General features: G+C 34.3%; 1 protein-coding gene across 1 annotated transcript in view; it reads left to right on the forward strand.

Moving 5' to 3' along the window:
* The window catches only part of LOC133201665 (uncharacterized), a 276,554-nt gene that overhangs the window by 181,176 nt on the left and 76,818 nt on the right, over positions 1–18,560 (forward strand). The window contains 10 exon segments of the mRNA XM_061337452.1: positions 93–152; positions 341–553; positions 1,667–1,904; positions 2,698–2,800; positions 7,626–7,779; positions 9,489–9,715; positions 11,997–12,156; positions 15,392–15,617; positions 15,929–16,136; positions 18,163–18,360. Of these exon segments, the coding sequence (XP_061193436.1) occupies positions 93–152; positions 341–553; positions 1,667–1,904; positions 2,698–2,800; positions 7,626–7,779; positions 9,489–9,715; positions 11,997–12,156; positions 15,392–15,617; positions 15,929–16,136; positions 18,163–18,360 (1,787 nt within the window).

Genomic DNA, 18,560 nt, shown 5'->3' on the forward strand with positions numbered 1-18,560 from the left:
ACTTTTCTTTTGTTATACAAACAGACCAGTAGAGCTACAGTCTCATCAGAGACTTCTGGTTACATTTTGTATTTCGAGAGTCTCTATTGTAGGTGTTACTTTTGATTTCTGGAAGCCAATTCAGTGTAAATCCTTCACTCTAAATCTCTCAGGTTAGTTTTAATAACTTATAGGCTATTACACTGCCAATAATAAATCTTGTTAAATTTTGTAATTTTGAATGATTTTTCCTTAAGTTATGTTACCTTTGACATTTTCAAAGCTATTTTGGGGGATTCATGTGCCCAATTTCAAGAACTGATTTTTTTTATCACAATGTACTCTTTATTGTTTTTCTCAGAGTGTGAAAATACAAAAATTGAAGGCATCCCCACAGAAATGCAAAAACACTGCCAGTACCTCTCAGACTGTAGTGGGATAGAATGCTGTCTGGAGAACAGTTTTAATCTTGGGAATAGAAGTGTGTACTTCATGGCCAGAATTGACTGTACCCACATAGAATATCATGTGGAAACAAAGAAAGTTGTGAAATCCCTGACAGCTCTTGCTGATGGTATGGTTACTGTTTTGATATTCAGTGAATTTGTTTTTGTCCCCTAACTGTGAATGCCAGAGTGAACTCTAGTTTTACACTCTGACCAGCCATAGGTCCATCAGTCTGAACAGTTTTTGTTCCCTGCTTTTGCAAAAGCGAAGGTACCTGGAACATTAAATCTCATTTGTCTGTCCATCTGTCAGTCAATCTGTCCATCACAAAAACTTTAACCTTGGTTTTAACTTTTGAGCAAGAAAAGATAGGGCTTTAATATTTCATATGTACAAAAACAAGGCCTTTCCAAATGGACTATGATTTTTAACCCCATGACTTTGAACCTGAAGTTTGACTTACTTTTCAAAACACTTAACATTGGTGATAATTTTTGAATGGGAGAAGATAGCACATTCATATTTGACATTGTGATAAAGCCTTAACTTCCAAATGTACCGGTACTATAATTTGTGACGTTGACCTTGAAGTTTGACCTAATTTTCAAAAAATTTAATATTGGTGATAACTTGAATGAGAGAAGATGGGATGTTTATATTGGATGACCTGTTACATGACCTGTGCATGGATCACCTGTTACAAGACCTTTTCAAATCTACTTAAGTGTATCATGGCTTTTGACCTTGTGATTTAACTTTGGTACTTTTCAAAACTTTTAACATCGGTAATGATTTTTGATTGAGAGAAGATAGAGGTTTCATATTACATTGGTACATTACCTGTGACAACACCTTTCAGAAACAAACTGTCATCTTTGACTACATGACCTTGACCTACTTATCTAAAATTTCAAATTTGACCATAACTTTTGCTCCAGAAGAGACAGGGCTTTCATATTTGTTCACATGTATTACTTGTGAAGAAACAGATTGTATTATGATATTTGACCCTATGACCTTGATTTTGAAGTTTGATGCAGTTTTAAGAAACTTTTATTTTGGCTGTAAATTCTATTAATTCAAAAATTTAAATTTTTTTTGTATGATGGACAGACAAGACAGGACACACAGTCAAGACAGTTACAATAAGTTATAAATAATTGCATCTCAACAACTATACACCGAAAGCAGGGTATTTTCATCTAGCAAATATTTCATCTCTCATTATCACTTGTTCCAGGCTTAGAATACTCTGAGGTTGTTGGATCCCCAGTAGTCTTCCAAGTAAATTACACAAAAACCAAAAATGGTGCAAATTATGCAATTGGAGTAAAACTGATGGTAGCAGGCTCCACCACTGACAATTCAGGACTTGCCACTTTTAGTGTTATGGACCACAATACAACTAGAATAATTCCATCAGAATGTGGTACTGCTAGGAGAAGAAGAAGAAGGAAGAGATCCGTAGACCTATCCAAGTAATTTCATTTTCCACATTCAAATTTTATGATATCAAATAAAAATTTACCCTACAAACAGTGTGTACCATTTGTTTTTGACAGATATAGCTCATAAAATTGTTATTGGCTTATGTTAATCTGACCATATGTCCATTCCGCTTTGATAAAACTTTTAAGTTTTTTGACATGTAAAGAATAACTGCATGGCAAAAAAATCGCCCCTTTTCTGGTCAAGGTTTTACAGTTGCAAAACTCTGACCTAGCTAGCTCTTATACTGACACAATGATTTGCCTGTAATGATGTGCAAGTTTGACAATTATCAAATGTTTGTTTATTTATTTGTCATCTATTTACTTTTGTTTAATTTGTGACTGTGATCAAAGTTCAGTTCCAATTTACTTTGAGGAAGAAATCCCACTAACATACAGTAAATGTTTGACATTCTTATCGATTCATGCACTTTTCCCTATAGGTCAGCATGCAAGTCTTTGACCAGGACTAAACTTCTAATTGTAATTTCTTGAAATTATAGTATAAGTCATGGGAAAGAAAAAAATAGTTCAGACACTGTTTTGCATACATTACATGTATCTGTTGATAAGCTTGTTTGATAGCTTTAAATAAAATCTGAGGTAGCTCAATACACAAAGTGTTGTTTTAAAGCTGAGAATGTGTTTTAAATTTGACCCAAGGTTAATATTAAGAGGTCAAGGTCAAATAGGGGAAAAGAATATATTGCACAATGGTTATAATTTTGTGATCTTTGTTATGACTTGTGAGTAAATAACCTTTTCGTTGCTTTCATGAAAGCTTGGATCCTGAGAAGTTCATAGAAGGCATTAGGGCTCTTCTGGAAGCCAATGCATCCAGTGAACTATTTGATTCATTTCAACAAAGTGTAAAAGAGAAAAGTGTAAGTGCAATTAACTCTTTTATGCTCTTCTCTCCCACTTCTTCTGACTCAAGAAGAAACAGTCAAGTAAAAGGAGTGCATCTTGTGATATATATACATGTAATAAGAAAATTTTGTGAAATTTAGTTAAACTACTGTACAGCAGGTTAAATGCGCAGTCTGAAAAGATCGCAATTTGTTCATTTTGTAGCAAATCGCGGTCATTTGAATTTGCGGAAAGGAAAGATTATACAAAAACTTTTTCTAAGCGATTCTTAACCCGATTAAATATAATGATAACGAAACACCGGACCGATCCCGAATTGAAGTCAAAACATTGTTCCGTATTCAGATAGATTTTCTTTTTCTTTCTTTCCCTTTTTTTGCTTCTAATAAAATAAATATATTTGAAATACATATGAGTCTTTACCCAAGTGATTTATTCAAGTGATTTTAAGTTGCATCCAAACCTATTAACATTCATATAAAATAAAGCCCTTTCGGAAGTGTTCGTATATATAGCCTATAGGTATGTTTTAAGTAAAGTGCAGAGTAGTATTTACTGCAGTATATTTAAATCTCCCTGAATCTAAATCAGTTGTTGGTACGATAGTCAAAACTGTTGAACTGTTAATATAGCTGAATTAATGTGTAACTGTAAGTAAATGTGTTTACTACTTAAGTGGCTCGATTAAAGGTAATAAGACTGAGTGAGGCGCACGGATGCATATTTTATTGGTAATTACATCGCACCTCTATTGTGTGGCAGAAGTAAGTGTTAATAATAAAAGTTTATTTATCAATTAGGTTTTAAAAACACCAACAGCTACGTGTTAACGATTGACCCGTACACCAGCATAATTATTAAGCAGTCTACATATCCGCTAAATTAATTACTGCTTTGATGGTTTCACGGAAACACAAATAGAGTAAACGAATTTATTTTTATTTCCGCCAATATAGCGAAAATTAACTCCGCGAGTTTATTTCCTGCTGTACAGTATATTTAATCCTTCCTAAAATAAGCTTGGGATCTATAGGAATAGTCCTGTCTATCTTGAAGTATTTTGCATATGGTTGTCTGCCTTTCTGAGGAAACTATATGCACAGGGTTTACCCTTTTAACAGGTTGGAGAGAATACTCGAAATCGGGTATTATCCTTGAAATCGCGTATAGTCCCTGAAATCGGGGTATCGTTGTATCCGCGAAATCGGGTATAGGCGGTGTAATTACTTTATAAAACTTAAACAATGGGATGGCGCATTTTACCGAGTCAATTTTCACCTAGAGATGAATGTTATCTTAAGGTATCACTAGTCAAGTAACGATCTGGAAGTCTTATTTAATGCACATATGACAACAAATACCCGTGGAGCTTCGTGCATTTCATGATCTGCACCCAAACAGGCGTTCCTTCTGCTTTATATTTTTCATAATGTTAAAAGTATTTGCAACTTCTTCAAAGTCATACCCAACACAATAAAACTGTAAAATATCCAAAGTCGGGAATTTATAATATTTCCACATCAATACGACAAACATGAACATTTTGTAAATAACTCAAATTATACGGAAACACATTTCACACACTAAATAATGTCACGTGTGAACAGGGGACTGTCTATCGTATCCAATTAATTGCTTTCACATTCATCTTGTGCATAAAATCAAATTTTTTATAAAATGTATAAACTATTTTATGGTAAAGATATTTCAAATTACGGCTTAAAATCCAATATAATACGTACATAACTACTCTTTTTTTGGGGGGGGGGGGGGGGGGTCACGAATCTATTTTCAAGAGTTGATTTTTTTATCATTTACATATATACATATTTGCAGAATAGCATTCCTTCCATATATATATCTTGTACGTGTACATGTACCAGTACATATACTTTACAAAAAGAGAATGACAAATGAAGGTAATTAAAAAAAATTTAAAATTTCCTTAGGATTCAACATGCCTCCAACTTTTTAGCAACGATAATGATGTTCTTAGCAACACAGCTTGTGAGAGAAAATTACTATTGATCGTTTAATTTTGCTGAGTTGGCAATATTTTACCATTTTTCGGCGATTTCGGGGGGTTGTTATTACTGATTACTAGGGGAAAATTCATTTTTCAATTATTTCTTGTCCGATCGCAATTACTCGGCCCATCTCAGACAAGCAAAAAACGACTTCGAATGTGTTATGCATGTGTCCAAGGGACACCCCTTTCAAAGTAATTAAAAAAATATATAAAATTTCATTGCAGAGTTTGGTGCTAAACGTCATTGAATGTTATATATTCATTGCATGATAAAGGGGGAAGATCTGTTCAACTAATAAAAATCATATTCCCTATATTGCCCATTTGAGTGAATAGAATTCTTCATATCTCCAATACATTCATGCAGTAATTGCTTATATACCAAAACAGTACCAGGTTAAAATAGCAACCTGTTATTTTCTACCACGTACGACAAGTATTGAAAATAGCTAAATATAATGATGAAAAGAATAGAAAAAAGACTGTGAGTTATGAAGTTTTATTTCCATGTCGCGTGCATGACGTACTGTCTAGAACCAAACAACGCGTTTTGTAAAATATTATAATAAGGTATAATAAAGCGATATACCATAAACTATACTACAAAAGGGAAAATCTACCCTGTTTATCCAATATTATAAAAAAAAAAAAGGAAGTGGCTCCAATTTGTATGAAATTTTAATATCCGATGAGGAATTACATTGAGGTTCCATTTCAGTTTGTTCATAATTAATTACAAAATAAGATATGTGAAAACTTTAATATAAAATTCATATTTGAATATTAGCTCTATATTGGGAATGTGAAATTAGCACATGAATCCGAATTGGATTTTTTATTTATATGAACCCCCCCCCCCCCCAAGCCAAAAAAAAAATCCTTTTAACATGACTTCTTGCTCTTAATTTTTACACAAACACATACAGGTAAAGTAATGTCACTTGCATCGATCAAAATGCAAGCAAAACATTGAATGTGTCTTTGAATGAAATTTTCCATGCTAAATTTAAATTAATTTGTTTTCTTAAAAAATTAGCGCCTCCTCTTTTCCCGCGGGAATTGCAGGACTGCGCTGTATACATATATTATAGGAAGAAATGATGATTTTACTATATAATCTTAATTTTACCTATATATCAATATATTAGTCGTTAAATTTCTTCAAAGTTTTACATTTTGTGAATAATGAGCAAATTAGGAAATTAAGCTTGAGGAATAATTTATTGGGAAATAAACACAAACGACATGTAGTTATTTGTTTTTAGAAATTAAACACTGTATATATTTTTAAAAATCTATTTAAGTATACATATACTTATTAAAATTTGTTTCATATTATATCATTTTCGACCTGCTTTCCTGTATGTTCTTTTTTTTAACATTTATTTTATTTTCCCCTTACAATAACGTCGGCTTTTTATATCGATGAGAAATACTTACCAACTGAGGAGCCCGCGTGGCGCAGTGGTTAGAGCATCTGCTCTAGAGTCGCGAGGTAAGGAGTTGATCCATACGTCGCAGGTTCGAATCCCACTGTGTGACGTGGAGACCGGTCCTTCGGATGAGACCGTATAAACCGAGGTCCCGTGTCGCAGTAAGTGTTGGCACAAAAAGACCCCTCACTGCTCAATGGCCGTAAGTGCCGAGCATAGGACAAAATTTACTGCTCTCCACCGGCAAGTAGTGGCATCTCCATATGAGTAAAAAATTCTCGAGAGGGACGTTAAACAACAAACAAACAAAACCAACTGAGGAATAATGTTAATTTAACGTGAAAGGGGCGCCATACTTTTCTAAGTAAAAATAACATAACACTGCGTTAGTCGTTAAATTTCTACAAAGTTTTATATTTTGTGAATAATACATGAGTTAGGAAATTAAGCTTGCGGAATAATATATTGGGAAATAAACACAAACGACATGTAATTATTCATTTTTAGAAATTGTATTGAAAAATAATGACACTACCGTGTCTTCTGTGCTACCCCAGCAGTGTTTGTCATGTGATTTTAAACTTGTCAGACAACCATATAAATTGGATTCAATAAAAATAAATCCCCAAGATACTGATGTACATGTAACACTAACTGACATTATGCGCCGCTGTTTAAATTTTTTGCTGTTAAAGAAAGTTGCACGGAATACCCGATTTCGCGGATTCGATGATACCCTGATATCGGGGACTATACGCGATTTCACGGATAATACCCGATTTCGAGTATTCTCTCCAACCTGTTTAAGAAAGAAGGCTTCATGATAAAAGATTGCAGATCATTTGATGATTTTTGTTTCAGCAAGTTCAACATCAATTGAAAAATAACATGAAAAATTACCAAGATTTGAAGTCGATCGAGCTCCATGAGCTCTAGACAGGTGCTCTAGTAATTGAGCTTTCTGGCCAATGACATTTTAACCTGTCTGATTGCCACAAAACAAATATTGCTTAATGTTAGTGTGGGTATGTTCCCAACTCAGGTCATTTGGAGAAGTTAAGGATCATCAACAAGGAAAATTTCATAGATGTGTCTGGGACAAAACTGTGCATTGGACAAACAGTGGAAGATCATAATCAATGTTTTAATTAGTTGCTAGGCAGTGACCCTCTCTTTACATTGATATTTGAAAAAGTTCAGGGTCACTGCAAGGACAAATTTTACTTATATTGTTCATCAACATTTTGATTTTTGAATACTGATTTCTGAATGTATCTAGTAAGTGTATTAAAACACTCAATTTCAAAAAATCAATATTTCTCATTCTAATTCTATGCATTAACAAATATCTGATTACATGTATTGTTTTTGTCACAGCGAATAGAAAAAGTGAGCAACTTGGCAGCAACAGCTATATCCAATGATGATGCTTCAACTGGAATCAAGTCTCAAGTACATGCACTGGGTTCTGGGAATCCATTTACGATCAAAGTCACAGAGGAAAGTGATACTTCTATAACAGTTCAGGGGGGTAAGACATTTTGCATTGTTAAATATTCTGACAGAGGAGATTTTAGCAAGAGAGATATTTTTCTCAAAGATTTTTTAGCTTCTTAGGAGGAGTGGGAAAAGAAGCTAAATGAATGCAATCTTCAAAAATCTTCTTATTCCTGAAGATCAAGCAGTCAAACTGTTGGACATGATTATAATAAGCATTGAGCCCTCCACAAAAATGTTGAAAATCATGGTCCAAGGGTCTGGAGTTCTGGTGTTAAGTTCAGGTTCTGTGTGGCCCCTGGATCAGGGGTTTTGGTGCTAGAGTGGGGTTCAATTGATCATATAATGAAAATGCATTCATTCTGTGAAAATCTTCTGTGTTCTTGGGTATTTAGCAGATATACAAAGTACATGGTGATAATAAGCAAGGATGCCTCTACATAAATTGTAGAATTCATGACCCCCAAGGTCATGGGTTCTGGTGTTAGGGCTGTGCTCTATGTTTATATACTAGTGAAAATGCATTCATACTTTGAAAATCATCTTTGTTCTTTAGCATCTGGCAGGCAAACCAATTACATAGTTATAATAAGCAAGATTTTTTAACAGATTTTGTGAAATTCATGAACATTGAAAAGGGGGGGGGGGTGATGCCAGAGCAGGGAGTTTCTTTTTGGCTACACTCCCTGTAAGTTAATACCCTGAAACACTGACTGTTGAATAATATGGTGGCGGATATCAGATGTGCAAATATAAAAAGAATTCCTCAACAGGCTGCAAGTTAAAAATATTGCAATTCTATGGGTAAGGCATAAAGAAGACAATACTTGTGACTGCAGTGGAATGGGAGGCAAAATAGAAGATATCAAAGGGTTACAAATCTGAAAGAAGATCAATTAACAGGACTTACATTCCCAATTGTCACTACAGTATATCTTCTTAACAACAGTATATGATATGGGAATATCTTTTCTTGAAATTAAAACTTAAACATAGAATGTATCTTTGTATAGTTTACCTGCCAGTGTGTACAAAATCTTATTAAAATCGGACTAAAACTGTTGGAGAAGTAGCATTTTTGAAAAACTGTTTACAGACAGAAAATTATTGATAACTAAAATTAAAAATAGTGTATGGTGGCCGTGATTTATTAACACTGAAGTTTGTGTGAAAAGAAAGGAGTGATAATCTTCCTCAAAAATTTTAAAATGGCAGCAGTATGGACCTTAATTGTTATCAATTAATAAGTGATTTTTTTTGTGATCAGAAAAATACTATCAGATACCTGTGGTAAAGAAATCCCCTGTTGATTTTGAGGTCAAAAGGTTAAAGGCCAAGGTCAGAAATTCATATTTTGCATAAAATGGTTTCCAGATGATAACTTCAGTTTTCTTGGAGCTTTTGCAATGAAACCTTGGGTGATATCCCTCTCTAACTTAAAAGAGACCCCTACTGATTTTGAGACCAAAGTTCATTTAAATACCTTAATGTAACTGAAACAAATTTGATTTTGAGGTGAAAGTTCAAAGGTCAACATCAGGCACAAATTTGTTTAATGTTACAATTTCTTTCTGAATAATATTTCAAAAAACTTTCTGTCCTTAAGCTGGGGACATAAATTCCTTTAATTACTTTGTTTTCCCCTTTTTAGGTATATTTTAACAGGTTTCAAAGCAGGTTTTGTTGTCATTTGAAACAATTATTCCTAAAATAAATGTGCTTCTTACTATACCTTCCTTTTAGGAGAAGCTATCACAGCTATGATGAGTGAATCAACATCTATCTCAAGTGTTAGTAAGCAGTCCTATATAGTAGGTGGAGGGCTCACTACTGTAGGTACAAAGTTACTAGGAATGAAGCTGGCATGTATGACCATTGGGGATTTGGAGGCTCTACTGCATCTGAAGAACATTGATCCATTGAAAGTATTTGAATTGATGAAAAGCATACAAGACTTGGCAAAAGCTCTTGTGAGTAATATTAATATTTTCACAGTATTGCAGGGTAGATTAAAAAAAATAAATTATGTTAGATCTTAAATTTGATAAGGTTTTTAGCTCACCTGAGCTGAAAGCTCAAGTGAGCTTTTCTGATCACATTTTGTCTGTAGTCCGTCTGTCTGTCCGTCCGTCTGTCCGTCCATCTGTAAACTTTTCACATTTTCAACTTCTTCTCCAGAACCAATGGGCCAATTTTAACCAAACCTGCCACAAAGCATTCTTGGGTGAAGGGGATTCAAGTTTGTTCAAATGAAGGTCCACACCCTCATTCAAGGGGAGATAATTCAGAAATAGTGAAAATTTGGTGGCATATTTTAAAAATCTTCTTCTCCAGAACCAATGGCCCAAAAAAGTTAAAACTTATAGGAAACCTTTGTTATATAGTGTAGATTCAAGTTTGTTCAAATCATGACCCCTGGAGGTAGGGTGGGGTCACAATGGGGGATCAAAGTTTTGCATAGAAATATATAGGAAATTTCTTTTAAAAATGTTCTTCTCAAGAACAGCAAAACATTGTTTAGTCACATTGATATGTAAGCATTCTCTGTCAGATAGTGTAGATTTAAGTTTGTTCAAATCATGACCCCTGGGGTTAGGGTGGGGCCACAATGGGGGTTCAAAGTTTTACATAGGAATATATAGGAAAAAAACTTCAAAAATCTTCTTCTCAAGAACAGCAAAGCCTTGTTTAGTCATATTGATATGTAAACATCCTCAGGTAGTATAGATTCAAATTTGTTCAAATCATGACCACTGGGGGTAGGGTGGGGCCACAAGGGGGGATCAAAGTTTTACATAGAAATATAGGAAAAAACTTTAAAGATCTTCTTCTCAAGAACAGCAAAGCCATGTTTAGTCATATGAAATGGAAGCATTCTCAGGTATTGTAGATTCAGGTTTGTTCAAATCATGACCCCGGGGGTAGGGTGGGGTCATAATGGGGGATCTAAGTTTTACATAGGAATATAAAGGAAAAAATCTTTGTCTCAAGAACAGCCAAGCCATCATGATGTTTAGTCATATTGATATGGAAGCATCATTGGGTAGTGTAGATTAAATTTTGTTCCACTGATTACCCCTGGGGCTAGGTAGGGGCCACAATGGGGTATCAAATTTTTACAAAGGAATATATAGGAAAAAATCTTTAAAAATCTTCTACTCAAGAACAGCAAAGCCATTTGCTATGTTGATATGGAAGCATCCTCAGGAAGTTTAAAATTCAAGCCCCCCCCCCCCCCCCCATGTAAACTTTTCAATATTGAATTGATTTGTGCTTTTTCCTAGCCATTGAAGGCTCAAGTGAGCTTTTCTGATCACATTTTGTCCGGCATCCGTCTGTCTGTCTGTCTAGCTGTCTGTCTTTAAACTTTTCACATTTTCGACTTCTTCTCAAGAACCATTTTGCCAATTTCAACCAAACTTGCCACAAAGTATCCTTGGGTGAAGGGGATTCAAGTTTGTTCATATGAAGGGCCATGCCCTTTTCCAAGGGGAGATAATTACAAATTAGTGAAAAATTAATAGCATCTTTTAAAAATCTTCTTCTGAAGAACCACAGGCCAGGAAAGATGAAACTCATGTGGAATTATCCTCAGGTAGCATAGATTCAAGTTTATTAAAATCATGACCCCCGGGGGTAGGGTGGGGCCACAATGAACGATCAAAGTTTTACATGGGAATATATAGGAAAAAATCTTTAAAAATCTACTTCTGAAGAATAGCAAAGCCATGATTGGTCATATTGATATGGAAGCATTATCAGGTAGTGTAGATTTAAGTTTGTTCAAATGATGACCCCCGGGGGTAGGGCGAGGTCACAATGGGGGATCAAAGATTTACATAGGAATATATAGGAAAAAATCTTTTCAAGAACAGAAACGCCATGTTTAGTCATATTGGAAGCATCCTCAGGTAGAGTAAATTCAAGTTTGTTCAAATGATGCCCCTGGGGGGGGGGGGAGTGTTTGAGGGGCCACAATGGGGGATCAAATTTTTAACAAGGGAATATATAGGAAAAAATCTTTAAAAACCTTCTGCTCAAGAACAGCAAAGCCATTTGTTATATTGATATGGAAGCATCCTCAGGTAGTTTAAAATTCAAGTCCCCCCCCTCCCCCACCCCCCATTTAAACTTTTCAATACTGAACTGATTTTTTTTCCCCCTAGCTAATGTGCTCAGGTGAGCGTTGTGGCCCATGGGCCTCTTGTTCTCTTAGCATTAAGTAAGGATATTTTGTTTCCTCTGTTTTAGTACTCAGAATTCATAAGCAAGGTATTCAGTGATGGTGAAAGCATATTCAAGAACTTTGACTTGGTGCTTAAAGGAGATTTCAGTCTTCCCAAAAAACAGGATCAATTATTTTCATTTGAAAAAATATTTTTTGTTGGAGGATTTGTTACAATAAAATTTGGTGAGTAAAACATTTTTGGTGTGTAAATAGGTTTTTAGAAAAGTTTTTGTGTATGGCCAAATAAAAAAGATATCTGCGTCCCTTATATTTTACACCTCCAACTCAAAAACTTTGCCATTATACTCACTTAGGAGCAGGGGTTTCATTTTGTGAGCTCAGTGCTCACTATACCTCTAGTTTTTTTTTTATTTCTTTCAATGAAATCTACTTACTAGAAAGTTTTTTATGCGTAAAAAGTAATAATAGACCGACTCTTGAAAATTATCTCAGAAACTTTACAGTAACAGAACTTCATATATTTCTAAAAATTTTCAAACTTTTCACAAATTTATGTGACTTTGCCAAACACCAAACATGAAGTTGTTTAACTAAAAGATATCAATTCTTTAGTGAGTCTGACTAATTTGAAACATTTTTTTGATTTTATGCCTTATTGGCATGGTTCTTTAGAATACATTTTGTACTAGGAAAGGATCACTTTCCATATTTAAAAAGTCAAATAGATACATTAACCTTGAAAGTGGTTTAAAACAGACCTTCATGTTTTAAAACAGATGATTTTGAACACATACAGTGAATTTTTTTTCATTTTATTTTTTGTCTTTTTGTTTTTCATTAAAAATATAAATAGTACTCAAAACTACCGTATAACAGGTATTTTCTGTGGTTGTCCAATTTTTGTGGATAGAACAAATCCACAAAAATTACAATCGCAAAATATTTCTTCAATATTAATTCAGATATTTATACATGCAAGTTGGATAAGTGGTGCATATGTCAGTCAATCTGATTTATTGTTATTTCAGAACTTCTTACTCTATATTCTGAAAAAAAGGAATTTTGCTTACAGATGTATGAAATAAAAATTTACGATGACTAACTAAATGATAGTATAGCTTAGCATCAGTTCTCGTGCTCCTTTGATCAACATAAATGAAGTTATAAAACGTAAACATGACTGTCACAGTGTTTTGCCAAATCCTTAAAATTTGGTGTTCATAATATCCCATGAAAAATTTTTTGCAGTATAATGCAACCGCAGAAATTAATTTAATACCTTTCAGTGGTCAAATCACAAAAATTACCAACCGCAGAAAATACCTGTTATATGGTATATGCACATGAAGTGATTCATCTTTAAAAAAAAAATCGTTCCATCAGAAATGTAAAAAAAAATCCCTACTTGCCTACCTTATTTGTAGGTCACGTGAGTCACTCAGGTGACGTATTGCTATGTTTTTGTTATCCGTCATGCATTAACATTTGAACATTTTCAGATTTTTCTCTGAAACCGCTGAACCAATTTCAACTAATTTTGGCATATAGTATCTATTGGTGAAGGGAAACAAAAATTGTGAATTTCATGGTCCCTGCCCCCTAGGGCCTGAGAGGTGGGGCTAAAACCATAAAAATTTAATGCAATCTTTAAAAATCTTCTTTACTCCTGGACATCAAGCAAGCAAACTGTTGGCATGATTGTAATGAACATTGAGAGCTCTACCAAAATTTTGAAATTCATGGCCCCAGGGTCATGGGTTCTTGTGCTAGGGCGGGGCTGTATAGATCATATAGTGAAAGTGCATTATTTCTTTGAAAATCTTCTTCTCTGCTCCTGGATGTCAAACAAACTAAGAAAGAGCAAAGTTATGATGAACGAGGGTGCCTCTTCCAAAATTGTGAATTTCATTGTCCCAGGGTCAGGGGTTCTGGTGTTAGGGTGGGGCTCTATTGATTGTTATAAAGTGAAAATGCATTAATTCTTTGAAAATATTTTCTCTGCTCCTGGGTATTAAACAAACTAAGTACATAGTTATGATAAGAAAGGGTGCCTTTTCCAAAATAGTGAATTTCATGGCCCCTGGTTCATGGGCTCTGGTGCTAGGGCAGGGCTCTGTTAATTATATAGTGAAAGTGCATTTATTTCTTTGAAAATCTTCTCTGCTCCTGGGTATTATGTAAAGAAACTAAGTACATGGTTATGATGAGAAAGGGTGTCTGTTTCAAAATAATGAATTTCATGGCCCCAGGGTCGGGGGGTTTTGGTGAAAAGGGGCTTGGGGGGGGGTCTATTGATTATATAGTGAAAATGCATAATTTCTTTGAAATTGCTTCTGGTTATAAAGCAAAGAAACTAAGTGTATAGTTATAATAAGCGAGGGTACCTCTTCCAAATTTGTGGATTTCATTACCCTGGGTCATGGGTTCTGGTGGTAGGATAGGGCTGTGTTGAATCTATAGTGAAAATGCATTATTTCTGTGAAAATTTTCTCTGTCCCTGGGCATCTCAGAGGCAAACAGTAAAAGTTTTAATAAGCAAGGGTATTTTTACCAAATTTTTGAAATTCTGAACCATTTGGTCAAGTATTCTGGTGCTGGCCAGGGCTCTATTAAATTGTATTCTACGGAGAGAAGTTATTCCCCTTTTCTAGTCACCTATGATAATGAATCACTGTAAATAATGTATTTGAAGGGTAATAGAATAAGATAATTATGCAAGAATTTTATTGTATAATACAAAATGTTCTTTAATAGTTTTAATGATCAAGTAGACTTGCAAATAATAATGAAATAAATTTGAGACAAAACAACTTATCTTATTAAATGTTCTTTAAAGACCAAGAGATACCAATGTGAGGGGTTACAATATGCAGTTAAAAATAGTACTGAAGCACTATTGTTTTGTTAATAGTCTGCATGGTGATAATGATAAATGGGGGCAAGTATAACTTACTTTATGAGTTGTGTTACTGAGTACTAGACTTAATCTAATTATTTCGTTGATCCTGATCATCCTATTTCTCTTACCTTTGGGCAAGAAAGCTTCATCTATCATTTTATTTTGTACTTCTACACAGTCTCTAAGTTGTTGTATATTATACTCAGCAGGTAGTGACCCTTAAGGCCTTTGGGCCGCTTGTTTTGTTTTTGTTTTTCTTTTGCTGTTTTTGGATGTAACCAGAACCACAGAGATTTTTTTTTTATTTGGCCTAAACATTTTTATATATTTAAGTATGTTACTTGTTGAAAGGAATATATTCTTTAACATAATGAAGAATGTTACATGCCTAGTAAACAATTATGGTTTGAGGAGATATTGTTGGCAAGCCATTTTGCTATTTATCATCATCATCAGATTTCTTTGTACAAAGATATATACAGTTTATACTGATATTGCTTATTTTTGGATGGAAAAATGAGCAAAAATTTTTTTTGTCTTTTATTACTTTGCCAACAGGATTTGGAGTAGACTACTACTTTGGTGTGAAGTTTGTGGTTGGTGCTAAGGTACTGGAAATGAAGGGATTTGTAGAGGTAGAACCTTATGCAGGCCTGGCTGTATGGGGAGAACTGGGCATAGGATACGTACTGTATGGAAAACTAAAACTTGTCGGATACATAATGGACACAGGCTTTCCAACTAAAGCAGAAGTTACTTTCAATAAGTTTCCACTAGACGTTAGGTAAATTGCTTATTTAAGGGACATTCATGAAAGCAAATGATTGTCTGCTTTAATGTTTCTGTTGGGTGATTTTTTGTTTAAACTACATATTGCATGGCAATGCATATTATATCAAGATTTCCAAGATACATCATGATGAAAAACTGTAATATATCTAATGGGCAATAAAAATTTTATTATGAATTTTACATGTATCTTGTGGTAAAAACACTATTTTATTTTTTTTATTTCCATGGATAAAGGTTTCTGCTAACCTTACTCTTGTTCTTTTTACCCTCAGATATAAAGGAGATTTCTTTTAAATATTTTAGATTGCAGATGTATCTAAGACTCAGGCCTCTAAAATTAAGACTGTATGGACTCGTCACTCTTGAAGTTAATCTTTTATTTATAACGATAAAGAAAACATTGTTTAAGAAAAGGTTGTGGGAGTTTGAGACACCAATTATAAGGAAAAAACTGATTGATAATTACAAAGCAGAGGAGGATGAAACCCCACCAAAATTAGAGAGCTTTGGGGTAAGTTCACCGATTCTTAATTTAAGTAAAATGCTGCAATAAAAACTGGTAGATTCTTTTACAAAGAGAATTTTTTTTTAATCCTGCATATGGAAGATAATTTAAGAAATAAATACAGTTCACATGTGTGGGTGTTGGTAATGTACAACTAATGTATCAGTTAAAAATCTGTGATCGTTTAAGGCTGTATTTTTAGCTCACCTCGAGGAAGTCGATATGAGCTTATGCTATTCCGTCGGCGTTAGCGTCGGCATCCTAGTTAAAGTTTTAGGAGCAAGTCCATTCCCAAGTAACTATAAGCCCTACATGGACCAAACTTGCATGGATGCATCTAGGGATGGACACTACCACACTTGCTTCGGATGCTTGATCTGACCTAGATTTTCCAGATGAGTGACCAGTTTAAAGTTTTTGAGCAGTAGCCCTATTCACAAAAAATCTTAAGTTTTTGCGTAAGATTTTCACTTAAGATTCACTTAAGAATCTCTTACGACAAATCTTAAGTGCGTTTCATGAACGCATTTGTAGCAGATTGAACTTGAGATTTTTCTAACGACAGACTTCATCCCTAGCAACGACTTCAATATGCTTTATAATCCTTAAATAAGTGGGTGAAAATAAAAATAAAACATAGTTTTCAACATTTGTCAGCATAACAAACATTATTGACAACAAATATCGAATGCAGTCGTTTGTGAAGCAAGGAAGTTTAAAATCTGACGTCACAATCACAAGTCTGACGTAAAAGTAGGTTATACGAAAATCTTAAGTGGAACTTACATCGTAAATATTTTGTAGTGTATTTCATTTAATTTTTTGACAACGATTGTGAAAAAAATATATAATATTATTGTAAGTTGCTTTACAAAGTTCAATTTAACTTGTAATTTGGTTTTTGCGGTAATATTTTTACAATAAAGCTGGTTTTAAAATACTTAAGAGAGGGTTGGTGCTCTTGTAAAGTTACGACAGATTTTGCACTTACAACTTTCTTAAGAATTTTTTGTGAAAACGATTTTTATTGTAAGTTTTCACTTAAGATAAAAATTTGTCGTAAGATTTTTTGTGAAAATATCCACTGACATATTCACAAGTAACTATAAGCCCTACCTGGACCAAACTTGCATGGATGCATCTAGGGATGGACACTACCACACTTGCTTCGGATGCTGGATCTGACCTAGATTTTCCAGAGGAGTGTCTAGATTAAGGTTTTTGGAGCAGGTCCGTTCCCAGGTAACTATAAGCCCTACCTTGACCAAACTTGCATGGATGATGCATCTAGGGATGGACACTACCACACTTGCTTCGGATGCTGGATCTGAGCTAGATTTTCCACACAAGTGACCAGGTTAAGATTTTGGAGCAGATCCATTCCCAAGTAACTATAAGCCCTACCTTGACCAAACTTGCATTTATGATGCATCTAGGGATGTACATTTACCAACCTGCTTCCAATGCTGGATCTGACCTAGATTTTCCACGTAAGTGAATTTAAGCCATTTTTTAACCAAATTAGCATGAATGATTTGTCTACGGATGGACACTTTCAGACTTGCTTTGGATTCTGATTCTGACCTACATTTTCCAGATGAGTGACCAGGGTAATTTTTTTGGAGTAGCTGTATAATATTATGGCCTGTTATGATTAAACTTGCATAGATGGTGCATCTAAGGATGAAAACTTTCGGACTTGATTTGGATGTTGGAACTGACCAAATTTTTCTTGATTACTAAACAGCTTAAAAGTTTTTTTGAACAGGTCTATTTCCAAGTAACTATAAGTCCTACTTAAACCAAACTTGCATGGATATTGATCTTGGGATGTACACTAACTAGAAAAAAAATAGATGTGAAATTTGCCTTGCTTATAGATAACATTCGTCGAGGTGAGCTTCGTAATCTTGTATTTATACCTATGTTTGTTGTTGTTGTTGTTTTTTTTGGGGGGGGGGGGGGGGGGCTCAATGAAGGATATATTATCCTTAGCAGGACAATAATGATGAAATAATTTAAATTTTGGCAGGGTACCACCCCATCTGGATCATGTGGTGTTGTACAAGTGGCAGGTCGAGATCACACAGAACCAGAATTTATTGTCAGCGTTATGGCAGAGGACGATAGAAGTAATGTTAATCTACACTTAACCATTGGAACAGTACCTGGTGCTTCTGATGTCATGTCCAAAACACAGCTTGGAGGCTTTTCTACCGCACTGAATGATGTAAGAATTAATTAAAAATGTGGACAAAAATAAAATAACCATGCTTTAAAGTTTATGAATTAATAATGAATTTCTTATTTACATGTAATATACATAGAAATATATTTTTAAAATCTTGAAAGTAACTGAAATCCTGCAGTAATGCCACATGATTTGTTCTGTTAAGTTCAACATTTCCAGTTAAATTTTGAAACAATAAG

This window comes from Saccostrea echinata, unplaced genomic scaffold (genome assembly GCF_033153115.1).
Source record: "Saccostrea echinata isolate AGI-Se365-2 ecotype Australia unplaced genomic scaffold, CSIRO_AGI_Sech_v1 ptg000045l, whole genome shotgun sequence".
Classification (NCBI taxonomy): Eukaryota; Metazoa; Mollusca; class Bivalvia; order Ostreida; family Ostreidae; genus Saccostrea; species Saccostrea echinata.